Source organism: Cyprinodon variegatus, unplaced genomic scaffold, assembly GCF_000732505.1.
Source record: "Cyprinodon variegatus isolate N-32 unplaced genomic scaffold, C_variegatus-1.0 Scaffold103, whole genome shotgun sequence".
NCBI lineage: Eukaryota > Metazoa > Chordata > Actinopteri > Cyprinodontiformes > Cyprinodontidae > Cyprinodon > Cyprinodon variegatus.
Genome location: NW_015150556.1, coordinates 618,063 through 632,427, shown reverse-complemented (window position 1 = coordinate 632,427; position 14,365 = coordinate 618,063). Strand labels below are relative to the sequence as shown.

General features: G+C 35.2%; 1 protein-coding gene across 2 annotated transcripts in view; it reads left to right on the top strand.

The window, feature by feature from the left end:
• Positions 1-14,365, top strand: part of edil3 (EGF-like repeats and discoidin I-like domains 3) — a 146,270-nt gene that overhangs the window by 76,058 nt on the left and 55,847 nt on the right. For both annotated transcript variants that reach the window (XM_015374451.1, XM_015374452.1), the window contains exon 5: positions 10,952-11,133. In XM_015374451.1, the coding sequence (XP_015229937.1) occupies positions 10,952-11,133 (182 nt within the window). The remainder of the gene's footprint in view (positions 1-10,951; positions 11,134-14,365) is intronic.

Below are 14,365 nucleotides of genomic sequence, written 5' to 3'. Positions count from 1 at the left end.
CATTAACTCTTTGTTCGTGGATATAATCAGCAAATCCCAGGCACATTATAGTTTTGACTTTAGCAATTGTATAAAAGTATCTATTATTTCAGTATCTTTGAATGTATGGTACTCTCCATCTCTCCCCTGCCTCTGTATTGCTGTTAAACTCAGTCTGTGTCAACGGACACCCACAGTTTTACACCTCCTCAGCCAGTTTGCCTTAACATGTCTTTATCTCCTTTCTCCTACACTGTATCGGCTGATACAAGAAAATAAATCCTAATATTGGTCCAAAATATGACAAGAGTAGACTGATACTGGTCTACCTCTGATGGGAAGTCGCATGAGTCATGCATATTAGCCGCCATTAAACAAATTAGGATAAATAATCAAAGTGTAAGCTTACTTTTACATTGCACAATTTCTGAAACCTGTAAACATTAGCCAAGCATTAATGCAAAAGTAAGTAAACAAAAAGTCACACTATGTGCAGGAAATAGGAAGAGTACCAGAAAGCACAAAACAGCTTTGCATATGTAAAGAATAATTTTCACTTGCAGAAATATTTGATTATACGGTTGTGAGCACAGTGTGATGAGCCTGAGTTTGAGACTTTATAATTTGCTTGACCTTCTCAACATTCAAATATTCACATATTCACTAGAAATGCACCAACAATCATCAAATAATCAGGTGACTGGAATCTGCTGATTTTGTGCTTGGTTGGTTATGATCTGTGTTTAGCTAATCAAGAACTAAATCTCTGAACTGTTTCTGCTGTTATGAGCATGGAGGAATGGTTTAAAATGTTCCTCTCTAAAGTTGGAGTTAGCTAATACTTTTGTTTTAAAATTATCTATGAGAAAAAAAAAACACATTTGTGATGTATATGTTTTTATTTGCTAATACAAGATAGGACAAGAGAAAGAAAAGTTAGTCTGTTTTTTAAAAGACTAAAGGAGAAATGTTGCTGATTCATGTTATCTTGTGGTGCTTAACACATTTATAGATGTTCAGTGTTTTTCATGGAGAAATAGGACTGGAACCTGGTGGTGCTCAACAAAAAGGCAAAAAAAAAAAAGGTTTTTCAACACTAAATATTTCATTGTTTGGACAGCTTTATTTAAAAAATACATTTATTTAAAAACAACAAGATCAATCTGTATAACTACTTGACTGACGAACAGTCATATGTTGCCACAGTGTCACCAGCCTGACTATAAACCCTTTGAAGCATTAAAGAGATGCATAGAATAGATTAATGCATGTCTTCAGATAGCTTCAGAGCCACATAAAGTCATTATGAATCTTCTCTATCACCTGAGGTGATTACCACGATTAGAGGAATGATGTCCCTTTGGGATCTGGAAAAAATGTCTCTGTGCATTTATCTTTAGTTCAATTGAGTATACTACAGCATTATTTTCACAGGGGTGCCTAAAAAGTCAATCAGACAGCTACTGTCAATACAGAATGCTGCTTCTGGCATTGTCAATAAACCTAGGAAAGGAGTGCAGATAATCCCCGTTCTAACGTCCTTACATTGGATCTCTGTATCTAAGATGAGAAAAAAATAAGTAAAAATAATGATTCCAGATTCTAAATCACTGAACAGCTCAGCAACAAAATGTAAAAAAAAAAAAAAAACGTTATCATTATATACATTTCTTATCCATATCCTCAGAGTCGGAAACATGAAGAAGTAACATTCACCTCTTTTGCTTCTTAAATTTGGAAAAAAAACTCCCAGAACACTGCTGAGTTCTTTAATTTCATACAAACATGAAAAACCATTAGTGCCAGTGTGTTATCCAACTTTTCTTTCCCCAATTATGCATTCCAGCGCATTTATGTGTTCATCTCGGAAAGCAATATAAATGTTATTGTTCCTGAGAAATGCAGTATAATTAAAAATGTGTTACTGTTCATAGTTGTTATACTGTAGGTGAACATCTTAAAATAAACAGACACCTACATTTTATAAAGTAGCATGCTTGAGTTTTAATTTTTTTTTTACCTTCTCATCTATATTCATATGATAAGTATCTTGCTTAAGGTAGTATGTAACACACAACGTTTGGTAAAAATATGCAAAGAATGTGGAAGCACTGAAAGGCAAATTATTAAAATTAATGTTCATTTTGAAACAAAATGAACTATGACAAGTGGGAAAGCCAAACATTTTGCTGTTGCAAAAGTAATAGAAAATTAAGATTATAATACAGAATTGTGAATTCAAAAGCAAGTACCCGCCTTATTTTATTATTGATGTGTTTTTATTTCAACTGATTTTGTTGAAGAGACTTTGGGATGTTTATACTGAAAAATATCTTTGCAGTAGTCATTTTAATTACCCTTCATGACAAAAACAATGTTTGATGAGCAGAATTTCACCCAGTTCAATTAAGATGCGTCTATAAGCCTGTATCCTTCTTTACTGAATTTACCTTGAGTTGGAAGTTCCAGCGTAGTTCTACGGATGTGACGTCTAGCATGTTCATGTTGAATTGGTCCGATCTAGCAAACAATCAAAGGGTTACTTTCAAGATGGATTTTGTGGATACTTCAAGTGACAGGCATCCAGGGCAACTCAGACACCAATGGCAACTCCATTTAAGGTGAAAAAAACGTAAAACCAAAAACCTTGTCAAGTACGAGTGCAAGCTACGAGCAGAAGAGTGCTACAGTTCTTTGTTTTGGTCACAGGCATTAGTTTCATCGTGATACCTGTTTAAATTGGTGTTTTTATATTTTATGTGTTTCATGGTTTTCGTGACTGTCTGGACCGTGGTGGTTTGTAGCATTGCTGCCTTGCAGAGGGTTCTTGGGTTTGATACCCACTCTAGGATCTTTCTGCATGGATTTTGCAAGCTCTCCCTCTGTATTCCTCCTTCCTCCAACAATCTAAAAACATGACTGGCTAATTGGTCTCTCTAAATTGCCTTTAAATGCGTATGTGCATGGTTGTTTGTCTCTGTGTTGCCCTGCCGACTGGTGACCTGTCCAGGGTGTACTCTACCTTTTGCTTATAGATTGCTGGACATAGGCACCAGCCCCACCTGACGGATAAGTGGGAGAAGATGGAATATTGGTCATGGGGGAAGTCTCTATATATGGCTGTTATAAATAGGTTACAATAGTCCTGCTGTAAGTAACCACAGTAAATCAGCATGGATTATCTTTTTGAAACTATTTATGTGTTTAAGTAGCAATCACTTTCAAGTGAGCATCAGTTGCCTCTCAAAGTTAATGCTTAATACCACATGAATATATAGCATTTCAACCATTCTCATTTATTACGAGTGGAAGCCTTGCTATATAGCTGACATCTGTTTTATCTGTTTATCATTCTCTCCCTTTTCAACTCTTACTGTTACATGCTCATTAGTATTGGTATGGTGGCATTAATTTTAGTAAGGTAGTAATTTGTTTTGGGTCTAGGCAGAGCTTGTGGGAAATAGATTCAGCTGTCAGAGCACGGTAGTGTTGGCGTTAGCGATGTGAGCTGTCGCAGGGCTGATATATGCTCAGAGGCCAGCAGGGCAAAGCCCGCGGGCTGGCTGCCTCTGCTGCTCTGACGGACGACTGGCAGGAAGCTCGTTAAGACTGGCCCATCATTGCCACAAGGTGAAAAGGAATGTCGCTCCGCAGTAATGTCTTGTCACAACATCCACATATTATATCTCTTCAGAGTGCTTGCCAAACAGTAAAGCATCTAGACAAATATGATATTATGCTGATGCAACATAAGTCCATAATGTCAGCTCCTGCACAGAAAAAAGAAACAAAAATAGATGGTACTTTTTCACCTGCAGAAATCCTTCACATTAAAAACCACTACAGTCAAAGAGACCAATCATGTCAGAGGCACAAATGTTCTATGTAATAGGGAATGCCTAATTACACTTACATCATAGGTGATGCCAAGCCTTCCAGTATGCAGTACAATGGAAGTCTTCATGTACCTGAAAAATGCCTCATATTTTTGTCAAATAAAAATCACAACTATTTAATTTGGATTTTAGTGATAGAGCTAAATAAGCATATTTCAACAGACCTAGAAAATTGTTTTCTCCCTATGTATTTCACCAATTTTAATCTTAATCCCCAAGTTGAAACGTTTTAATTACCCCCCAAAAAACATCCCCAAATTAAATAGATACATTTATCCGGAATGTCATATCGTTAAAACAATTGACAGTAGAGTATTTTCTTTTAACTATTTTAACTCTTCACTAATATTTTATTCTTATACATTTTTCCAAGGTCCACATTTGTGTGACAATTTTTTCTATATCTTTTTGCTGCTGTAAACACCAGAATTTCCCAATTGTGGGACAATAAAGGGATTTTCTATTCCATTCTTTTCTACTCTATTCTATATTACTTGTCTTTTTACACTACATAAATAGCATATCTTTTTCTCATTTGACCTTCCTTTATAACTCTATATGTCTTATATTTTTTATTTTTCTTACTATATTTTTGTTGTTGTCGTAACTTTTTTGACTCACTCATGTTAGATTATTGTATTTTGGTTTTGTTTTAACAATGTTTTATTGGTGCTTTGTACAGCATTTTGGTACTCTTCAAGGTTTTAAAGTGCTCTACAAATAAAGATGGATTGGATTGTAATAGGCTGGACGGACCATGCAATAGTGAAGAGGTAATGTGAAAATATAAACCTAATATAAAGAAATGCTTTCTACTGTTTGATCAAAAAGTGCTTACAGATAACTGCCATATAGTTCTTTTTAAAAGATAAAAAAAAAGTCAATCTCAACAATTCTGGTCTATTTATCTGTTTGGCTCTTGAACTGTTGATGTAGATAAATTACTCTATATAGTTTTATACTTTTAAGCTTAAATAATTTGGTTAATTTTGAAAACATTAATTAAAAACTTCCTAAGTGAATAATGAAAAAGTAGATCTGAAGTTGGTTATGCCAGCTTAATTAAGCAAGACAGCAACATTTTTACATTACTTCGTAGTGTATTATAAATGTCTATGTGTATATGGCACTTTGTTCTCAATTCTTAGTTAATTTATTTCCCCGTGTAAATTCATGAAGGTTATTTGAGTATGCTAATATTCCTTAAACATAAAAAGGATTGGTAGGAGTTAAAATTACTGAGTTGTTATTGCTCTCAGTTGTCCAAACTTACCAGGGCTTACAACAAGAGACAGTTGCTGGCGTAAAGTGATATTTCTTTTGATTTTTGGTTTTGGCTAATGCAATTTAAGGCAGACAACTAGTGGCGGCCTAGTGGTTAGGACATAGAGCTTGTAATCCTGAGGTTCTGAGTTCAAAACCCACTCCCACTGACTGCCACTCTGTTGGCGTTTTAAGACTGTATTTCAGTCTTGCTCAAAGAGCAAGACTCTTAACCCCACACTGCTCCCTGGGTGCTGCATGATGGCAGCCCCCTGCTCCCCAAGGAGAAATTTAGATAAAATATAGAGAGAAAATAGCTTAAGAAGATACCCTCCATTTGCTTCATAGTTTTTTGTCTTTTTTATTTTTGTTTTAGGCGTTGTTTTGTTGGTGAATTATACACAAGGGGTCTGTTTCACAAAGCAGAGTTTTCAGTAAACCTGCTTTGCGAAACGGACCCCAGCATTAGAAATTATGGCATAAATAGTTTTTCTCATGCTTCAAACACATGCATTATATATTTGAAGTATGAATTCTTAACTTCTTTGCAGATTCTTATGCTCCTCCCTTTGCCTTGACCCTTACTGTTATCATAACTGAACGGTTTTCCAATAAAAGCTTCCAATAACTATCAGCCTTGAACTGATATCAGCTTTCAGTAAAAAGCTGTGCACGCCCAGCCAGGTATACAGTATGTGTTGACATGTTATGTGATTGGAAATATTATTTTCTGCTAAATATTTTCAGGCTAGAATATACATGCACACGGGTGGAAATAATACTCAAACCTTCAGACACATCATTAGGTTTCCTAAATGACAGTCAGCTAAAGCTCATTACGACTGAAAAATAGCAGTGGTGTATTTTCAGTGCCAGGAAAATAAATGTAAACCGATTTGTGCTTTATCTGGCCTCTGTTGGATACAGATGTTCAATAATAAATTGAGGTAAAAGTAATGCATCAGAATTAGTTTTGGAATTGACACTAACATTGTTATGATCGCTGTGCCGGCTTATTCACGAATAAAGTGGTTTTCAAAGATTCTGCAATGATAATAATCTCCCCCAAGCCTTTTATTCTAATAAGGATAACAAAAAATAAAAGCTGTTTATACTCAGTCAGAGTTTTGAGGCGGTCCAAATTAAGTTGATCTATTTGATATTGGAAAATCAGCTGCCTCTTAAAGCTCCAGCAGGAAGCCTGTGTATCCACCTACACCAGTCTGGAAGTAGTGAGTCACAGAATGAGCTAGTGAAGCGGGATTGATTTACCATGCTGGAATGTATGACACACACACACTCACACACACACACTTGTATTTTATATTTCCTATCTCCCAGCCTATAGGGAATCTTCCCTGAAAAGTCTTCAGACATGACTTGATGTTTTACAAGAACCCCCGTCTACTTGAGTCCTACAGTTTCTGCATATGGGGTGTTGGGGTTGTTTTCTTTGTTCATTCTTCCCTTACTCTTGACTTTTTTGCATAGTTAAATTATTCTCATAGCTCTCTGTATGACTGTTCTGTCTTCGGTTATGTGTGTGCCTTTTCTGTTTGTGTGTAAGCACAGGATTTTAAAAATGCATTCGAGTTTGTTTAAATAGTCAGAGCTGTAGCATAACTTTCAGGTGCCCATTGCCTCAGGCTTTCCCTAAAGGATGCTTTGAATGGACTCAGTTCAGTGGCCAGTTTGCACCTCAGTCTGCTTGTCTCTACTGGGTTCTTACTAAAGTCTTTGCAAGATATATTGTCATTCTTTTGGGAAACTTTGAAGTTATCTCAGCTATTTTGTTCTTTGAGGTTTAGCACATAACAAGTAATACAGTAGCAAATAATTGTCAAATGACTTTATTAAATGTTCAGAAACATAAAATATCACAAAAAGATCATTTAAAGTTATCTTTTAACTTATATTCCTGTTATCATTGGACATAAACACCTAAAATGGTACTTAAAGAATCCAGCTCAACTGACGTTTCTGGTTCACCTAAAGCAGTTTAACATTAGTTAGGTTACTTAAATGAAACTGGTTTTATACCCCTAGAATAGTTACAGTTTTGTCTTATGTTGAGTAAAACATTTTTAACAGTAACTTTAGTCAGTCCTGTGGGCTGATTTTCATTTTATTTTATTGTTTCACAGAAATTAAATCAAAGTATTTCTTGGATATGAACCTGATATTATGCATACATTTTAACACAGCTGAAAATATTTATTTTGTCTTAATTGGACAATGCAAAGCTATTCTATTTTGGCAAATAATGCCACAAAGTGTGTTTTTCCTTCTGCGCTTACAAGAAACAAACAACATTTTAATTTTTGTCGCTGTGTATTTTGGAAAATAGGTAATAGAATTATAAGAAAATATCAATGGAGGAGTAACTGCCTTTCTTCCAAGGTAACCAACTCAGATTTGTCTGTAAAACTTCCATTTTGAGGTTTAACTAAGTTTCTCACTACATCACAAGAATAAAGGTTTTGCAGATTCTTCACTTTGTTGTCTGGACAGGGAGATAATAGCTGAATTCAGAGATGCCAGCTTGAAGCCTGTCAAAAAAAGAATGATACTATTCTTTTAGATGAACATGTACATGTAGTATGTGTTCTAATGGTTGTAAGTAATCCATCTTCTTCAGGAGACAACCATTATTGGAAGAAAAAAAGTTGCATAGCTTTTTTTTTTTGCTTTTTTCCCTTCTTTGCTAACGGCTTTGTTGCTGAGCCCCTTTTCTCCAAGAAAAACACATTTTGTGCTTATTCTTCCTGTCAGCTTGGTAGACTGCCTCATCAGTAGTTAGTCATGAAGCTTTTCTTCATAAACAAGCCAAAGGTTATCCTTATTGTCTCTGATAACAAAAAGCCTACATTTTAGTGCCTTTAAAAAAACCCATGGGAGTATGTCAATAGAATTCAGCTGAAAAATGTCGTCCAGTTATTCAACAAAAAAAAATATCATGTATGACACTAAAAATAAGTATACAGTATATATTTTACATAGTGTTCTGTATATCATGGGCTAATCAATAAAGAGAAGACTGCTGACTCTAGCCTTGTCAAGCAGACAGTCACTTGTGCCTTCCTCAAGGGAGGAAAGCCATAAAAGGTCACTGCTTAAAAAGCTTGCTGTTCAGTGGTAGTGAATCAGCTGGTGCACTTAGAACCATCTGAAGCTGAAGTGGAACACTTTAAAGACTTTTTTCACATGCTGTGGTTTATTTTTTCAATCTTTTAATTAAGAGGCGAATGATAGGAAACTATTTTTTTTTGCCGCAAACATTTGGCCATAAGGGTTGATTATGACTCAGATATGTAAGCATATCATGGAATACTGTGTGAAAGAATATATATATAATGTATAACAAGAGGCATGGATGTGAAGCACATCATATAAAACTAAGCTGATAGCAACAAGGGCACAACAGTCATTCAAGAACCACACATAGACACACAGTATCAAGGATACTGGCTATTGCATGCCTTGTGTTAAGCCACTCCTGGACTGGAGACAATAACAGGCTTTGACCTTGGCTAAGGAGAAAAAGAAATTGGCTCTTGCTCAGCTTTTCATAGTCCTCTTTTCATATAAAAGTATATATTGTATTTAATTTGGAAATCAAGGTCTTAGAGTTTAGAAAAAGAGTAAAAAGGGATGAAGACCCAGCCGGTTTGGTCTTTCAGTCTAACAAGATGTTTCCACAGTCAGCAATGATTTGGAGAGCCATTCAGTCTCCATGCTATTGGTCCGCTGTGTCAATTCCATGGTCAGCACTGTGGTCTAACTAATTTTAAGTGTCAGATAAATTTTAGTGCCCTCTTTGGTTCTCCCTGATTACATGCTTTACAGAGATGCTGATCTCATTTTCTAGCAGGATATCAGCAGGTGTGGTGAAAAATGAATTTGGGTTTTCATTAATAGTTAAAGAAAATAATTGAGTTGAAGAGAAATTAAACCTTCAAATGTATCACTGTGGATCTATTAACATATTTATATGCAACTGTAAAACATACTTTTCCTTGAACAAAATGCCCTCCTGTAGATATGCATATATTCATTGTTCTGCAGTCTTCCTCTGTTTAAATTGGCCTTGATAGTTGTTAAAAATAAAATGTTCTGTCCTTTAAAATCTCAGGTGTATCTTTAGTTTTACTGTGAAAACTTTAGCTGTCATGGACAATCAAATGAAACATACTGAAACAGTTTGAGTATTACAAATTACTAGGATGTTAGAGTAATCATTAAAGTGCAGTAAACTTCCTCAGACTGAAAAAATACTTATGCATTTTTATAGCAGGCACCCTCCCCAAGTTGTTGCAGATGCATTTTTTTTCTTACCTGATTTACCTGAAATAAAGGCTACACCTCAGCACAGAGCTGATATTACTGCTGAAAAGGCACCAGATAAAGTTTTTATTTGAAAACAAAGATCTCCCTTCAGCTATAATCCCTTGCATTCATGACAACTATTTTCCTGACTTACAGTCTAATTAAAACGTAAGCATTTGTGACAAATAATGCCCCTAAGTCTGGGCGGATGTTTATGGTCGGAGCAGTTATGTTAGCTTGTAAAGTAAAAAAGAAGCATTTTGTTTTAGCTTTATGATTTGGAATTAATATCTTTTAATGCAGATGCAGTTTAAAATGAGTTATGGGAGATGAAGTAGAAGGCCTTAAGTAAAGTGTTGCATTATGAGAAGTTGAAGCAAGCAGTTTTTCTACAGCAGTTATTTCAGGCTGGCAAATTCCTAACAACTTTAGTAATGCCTTTTGTTTTTTATGCCACAAAGCCGAAAAAACACTTCAGCTTTGACAGAAATGTTTTGACACTGAGAACTTTGCAATTATGATGTCTTGACTCAGCATTCTTGTAACTTTTAGGCTAAAACTATGTTTGGACTAGGTTTTTTTGAGAAAAACTGTTTATCTGATATACAGTATATGTAGAAAATCTTTTGTTTTAAGAAAATAAGCTAAACAAGACATAAGTTTAGTTTTTTTGGTAAATGATCTGGTTTTCTGTCTTTCTTTGTTATAAATTGCAAAAGGAATGTGCTAATTGCCTCTGTGTATTACCTGAGTGCCTTACACCATTTTTACCTGAAGTTGTAAAAATCTTTTCACAGATGCTAAAAAGTCAGTGTTCTCCTGCGCAGCATGTTCCTTAGTGGATTAACTTTACCAAATTACCTTATGTTTTTGCAGCAGACATGATTCACATTTAGTACAGCTGGAAACAAGAGTCAAGATTAGGTATGAAAACAATGCCAACCGTGCTCTTTTTTTTTTTTGAAGATTTTTGAATCATTTATTCCTAACTTCAATGGTCTAACCTTTAAGCTGTTTGAAGTTATAAAAACTAAGAAAAAGACAAAGCTGGCCAGTCGTAACTGGAGTTCCTTTTTTTAATAGTTATAATTTTATGTTGGCAGGTTATAATTCTGTAACATAGTGATGGTATTTTCCTGTATACAAATCCTGATTTTAATTTTTTTTTACAAATCTCCCACTCTTGCTTTAAAATTGGGACCAAAAAATTATATTATAAGTTGTTTGATGCTCTTGTGCTGTTAAAGGGGGGAAAAAAAGGGGAAAAAAAAAGGTTTGAATCAAATCAAACATTTTCATTTATTTGTAAAGGCTCAAGGGAGAACAGTAAAGATTTGCGATTATATTAAATATATTGCAGTAAAGCTAATAAACTCTTTGACTTTACATCTGCAGTCTTGTGATATGTTTGGAAATCTAAATGCATTCTGCTCACACTTGAAACCTGTTTTGAAAGCTTCATCTGTCTTCTCTCTTTTCTTTCCCAGAATGCTCCGGACCACTGGGCATGGAGGGTGGTATAATCTCCAACCAACAGATAACAGCCTCCTCCACCCACCGTGCTCTCTTTGGCTTGCAGAAATGGTACCCATACTTTGCACGCCTCAACAAGAAGGGTCTGGTCAACGCCTGGACGGCTGCCGAGAATGACAGATGGCCATGGATCCAGGTAAAGCACAGTGACAAGATGGAGAGAACACAAAGCCATCTCCGGTTTAGAGAAAACTAAATTAGGGCACAGGTGCAGTCCTAACTGGAGACAGACCCCTTGTTGATTTTGTCGTTAAACAGTAAAGTTTTACTTGTTACACTTGTTTTTTGGCTTGTAAGTTTAATGTATAATGTTGATTGTGGTGTTTATCTTATTGATTGATATTATTATCCCCCTTTTGACTGATTGGCAACAACAAATAGTTGTTGCCACGCTTTTTAGTAAAGAAATATCTATAAATGTTTAAACTTGGGAGAACAAATGAAGATATCAATTGTTAAAAAAATTTAAATGTCTCAATTAGTTTATGTAATTTACCGATTCATGGTTATTATGATACTCCTACAGATCATAGCTGTTTTTTTAGTTCAAATTTTCATTGTGGCGACCCTTAGTCTCTAAAGAGAATTCCTTTTTTGTAAATATAATTGGACAACAGACAGTAAAGGTCAATTTATGCTGCTGATGCATAGCCTCTGCAACCGTCAAATCTGTCTCTGTGCACGACCACGCCCCCCGCGCAGAGGTTCTGCAACCGTCGTCGGCCACCTCAAAAAAATCCTGACTATGCGTCAGATGGTCACAAAAAGCATACCAGCAAAACTGGTTCATGACCAGACCCAATCAACATTTGATGTGTGCGTTTGCAGAAGTATAATCTGCCCTTAAGAATGCTCAATTACCCTTCCAACAGTTACTGACTGCATCCCATACTCACATCTTTACAACTGCTTCCCCAGTTAAAAAAAAAATGTAATTGGAATTAGCATATGATCAGGAAAATTTTTTTTTATGATTTTCTAATAAAAAATATTTCCAAATTGTTAAATCACCATAAAACAGTAATTCATTCCACACACAGGATAGACTATAAGTTAAAACACTGACCACATAAAGATTAAACTGTAACCATCAAATTTGATAGATTTAGCTTAAACTAGAGTTTTAAAGAGATTTTTTTTTTGTTTTTTTTGGTGGTTTCAGTAATGTTTTTTTGACCATGTGTTCACAATTATTAAGTTGAACCCTTTTGTGGAAGTTAAAAATGTTTTACCACTTGACAGCTAATAGATTGTGAAACAACCTGGCCAAGACTCTAAATATGCCTGTGTCCAAACTAGATAACTGATGCTTCATTTACTCATAACGACCTATAAAGGACATTTTGATAGAACATAGTGTCTGCATTTCTATAACTGTTTTCAACAGCTCTAGCATTGTTTAGCTCCTTGTAAAATCTCTCTGCTCTTACAGAGATCTATCTATCTGTCTGTCTGTCTGTCTGTTTGCCTGTCTGTCTGTCTGTCTGTCTGTCTGTCTGTCTGTCTGTCTGTCTGTCTTTCAAATGTTGGTCAAAAACATTTGTTTCTCACTTGATCACATTGGCTGTTGGAAACACATTTGATGTTTGATTTTAGTTCTTAGAGACAATTTTTTTTATGTTAAACTAAGCTGTGGGCCTTTTGCCCTACAGAGTGTTTGAGTAACCTCCTACAGGGTTTTTAGGCCATAACATTCATACAAATGGTAAAATTGTGAATAAAGAACTGAAACTTTAAACCCTTTTTCCAAGGCTTTATTGAAGTTATCATTCATGCAGTGCACCGCTTATTGTTCATGCACAAAATAGTTAAAATACAAATACATTTGGGATTTGCAAAATGCGTTGTGCAAATCCCACTTTCTTATGTCTTTTACTATCTCTTACCCAAGGATAGTTTGCATTCAAGAAACTTATTTAAGCGAAACTCATTATACCTCGGGGTTCATGTCAACATAAGAAACTAATTTATATCTTATTTATATGTAATATTTTAATAAGAATAGAGTACAGGCAGAAGGGGGGAAATGTTTAGCCTTCAGTAAACTGGGGTTGCAGAAATTAGTTTTGATTTAAGAAGCTGTCTACCATAGACTTTGCATGTAAATCAGATGATCTGGCACCCAGAATGCTTTTGGTGGGAATGCACAATTAGAACTTCCCTCTAACAGCTTTTTTCTAACATCACTTATAGCATGAATATGTGTTCTGTATTAAACTCCCCAATGTTGCATTTTATTCAGTGTACTTCGTTTACTCAATTGAATCCATCTTAAAACCTATTGTCTTTGTCAATTTTTCTCCATATTAGGTGAAACACAATTATCTTGTGTGGGGATACATGTACCATTGTTGGTGCAAAACTAGTTTACTGTAATGGCTTTTTAAGATTTTAATATATTTTCTTAATAATGAGAAGAAACTTTGTACATAAAGGGAAACAAATGAACAAATACTGTGTTATTTATAATTTCCTCTTAGGTGCCACAACACAGGTTTTTGTATTCTGGGCCCCCAAATGGGTTATCAATAAACTCTGCTCCAGTTCTTTTGAGTTTCTTTCAGAGCCAGGTAAACATCACAGTTGTGTTTGTTTATTTCCTCTGCTTTTCTTCCCTAATCTGAAACACTTACACTGACATGAAGGTACATAAACTGTTATGGGTCAAAGCAATGGGTTTCTTTTAATGGATTTTTTAAATCTACAAATAGGTTAAAAGCTGTAAACTGTAAAGAGGCGAGTCCAAGGATATATGCCATTATAATTTCCCAGTATGCATTGCATGCTGGGTAAAAGCCCAAGTATGCTGAGGGGTAAAATGTAAACATGATTGTACCTGCTATCTTATTTAAAAACTAGTGGTGTGCGAATTGATTAGCCACATATCATCATTGGCATTGAAAAAAGTATCTCATCAATGAATGTTGGTTATTGTCATACAATGCTGTTCACAAAAAATCACCTGTATTTCTTACTTTATAACCTGCAGGCCCGGTATGCATTATATCCACTATGCAAACATGCTGGAGCAAATCCTAAGGACTTTTGTGCTTTGTGAATAATGTAAAGTTAGCATCTTGCAAAGGAAAGTACCTTGAGAGTGAAGCAGATCAAAATGCCTGAACACAACAAATTTACTATGACATTTAAAAACAAGCACTTTATGGACTTTGTTGAGTCATCAAGGCTCACTGCAGGAAAGGAAAAAACAAAAAAAGACAAACAGATCAGACAGCAGGTAAAACAGCACAGAATGTCCTGCGCCTGCCTCGATGTGTGTGATATTTAGTAAAAAAAACAAAAAAAAACAAAAAAACAATTTAATTCAACACGTAGATGACCAATGGTGGAATACCTTGGGTTTAACA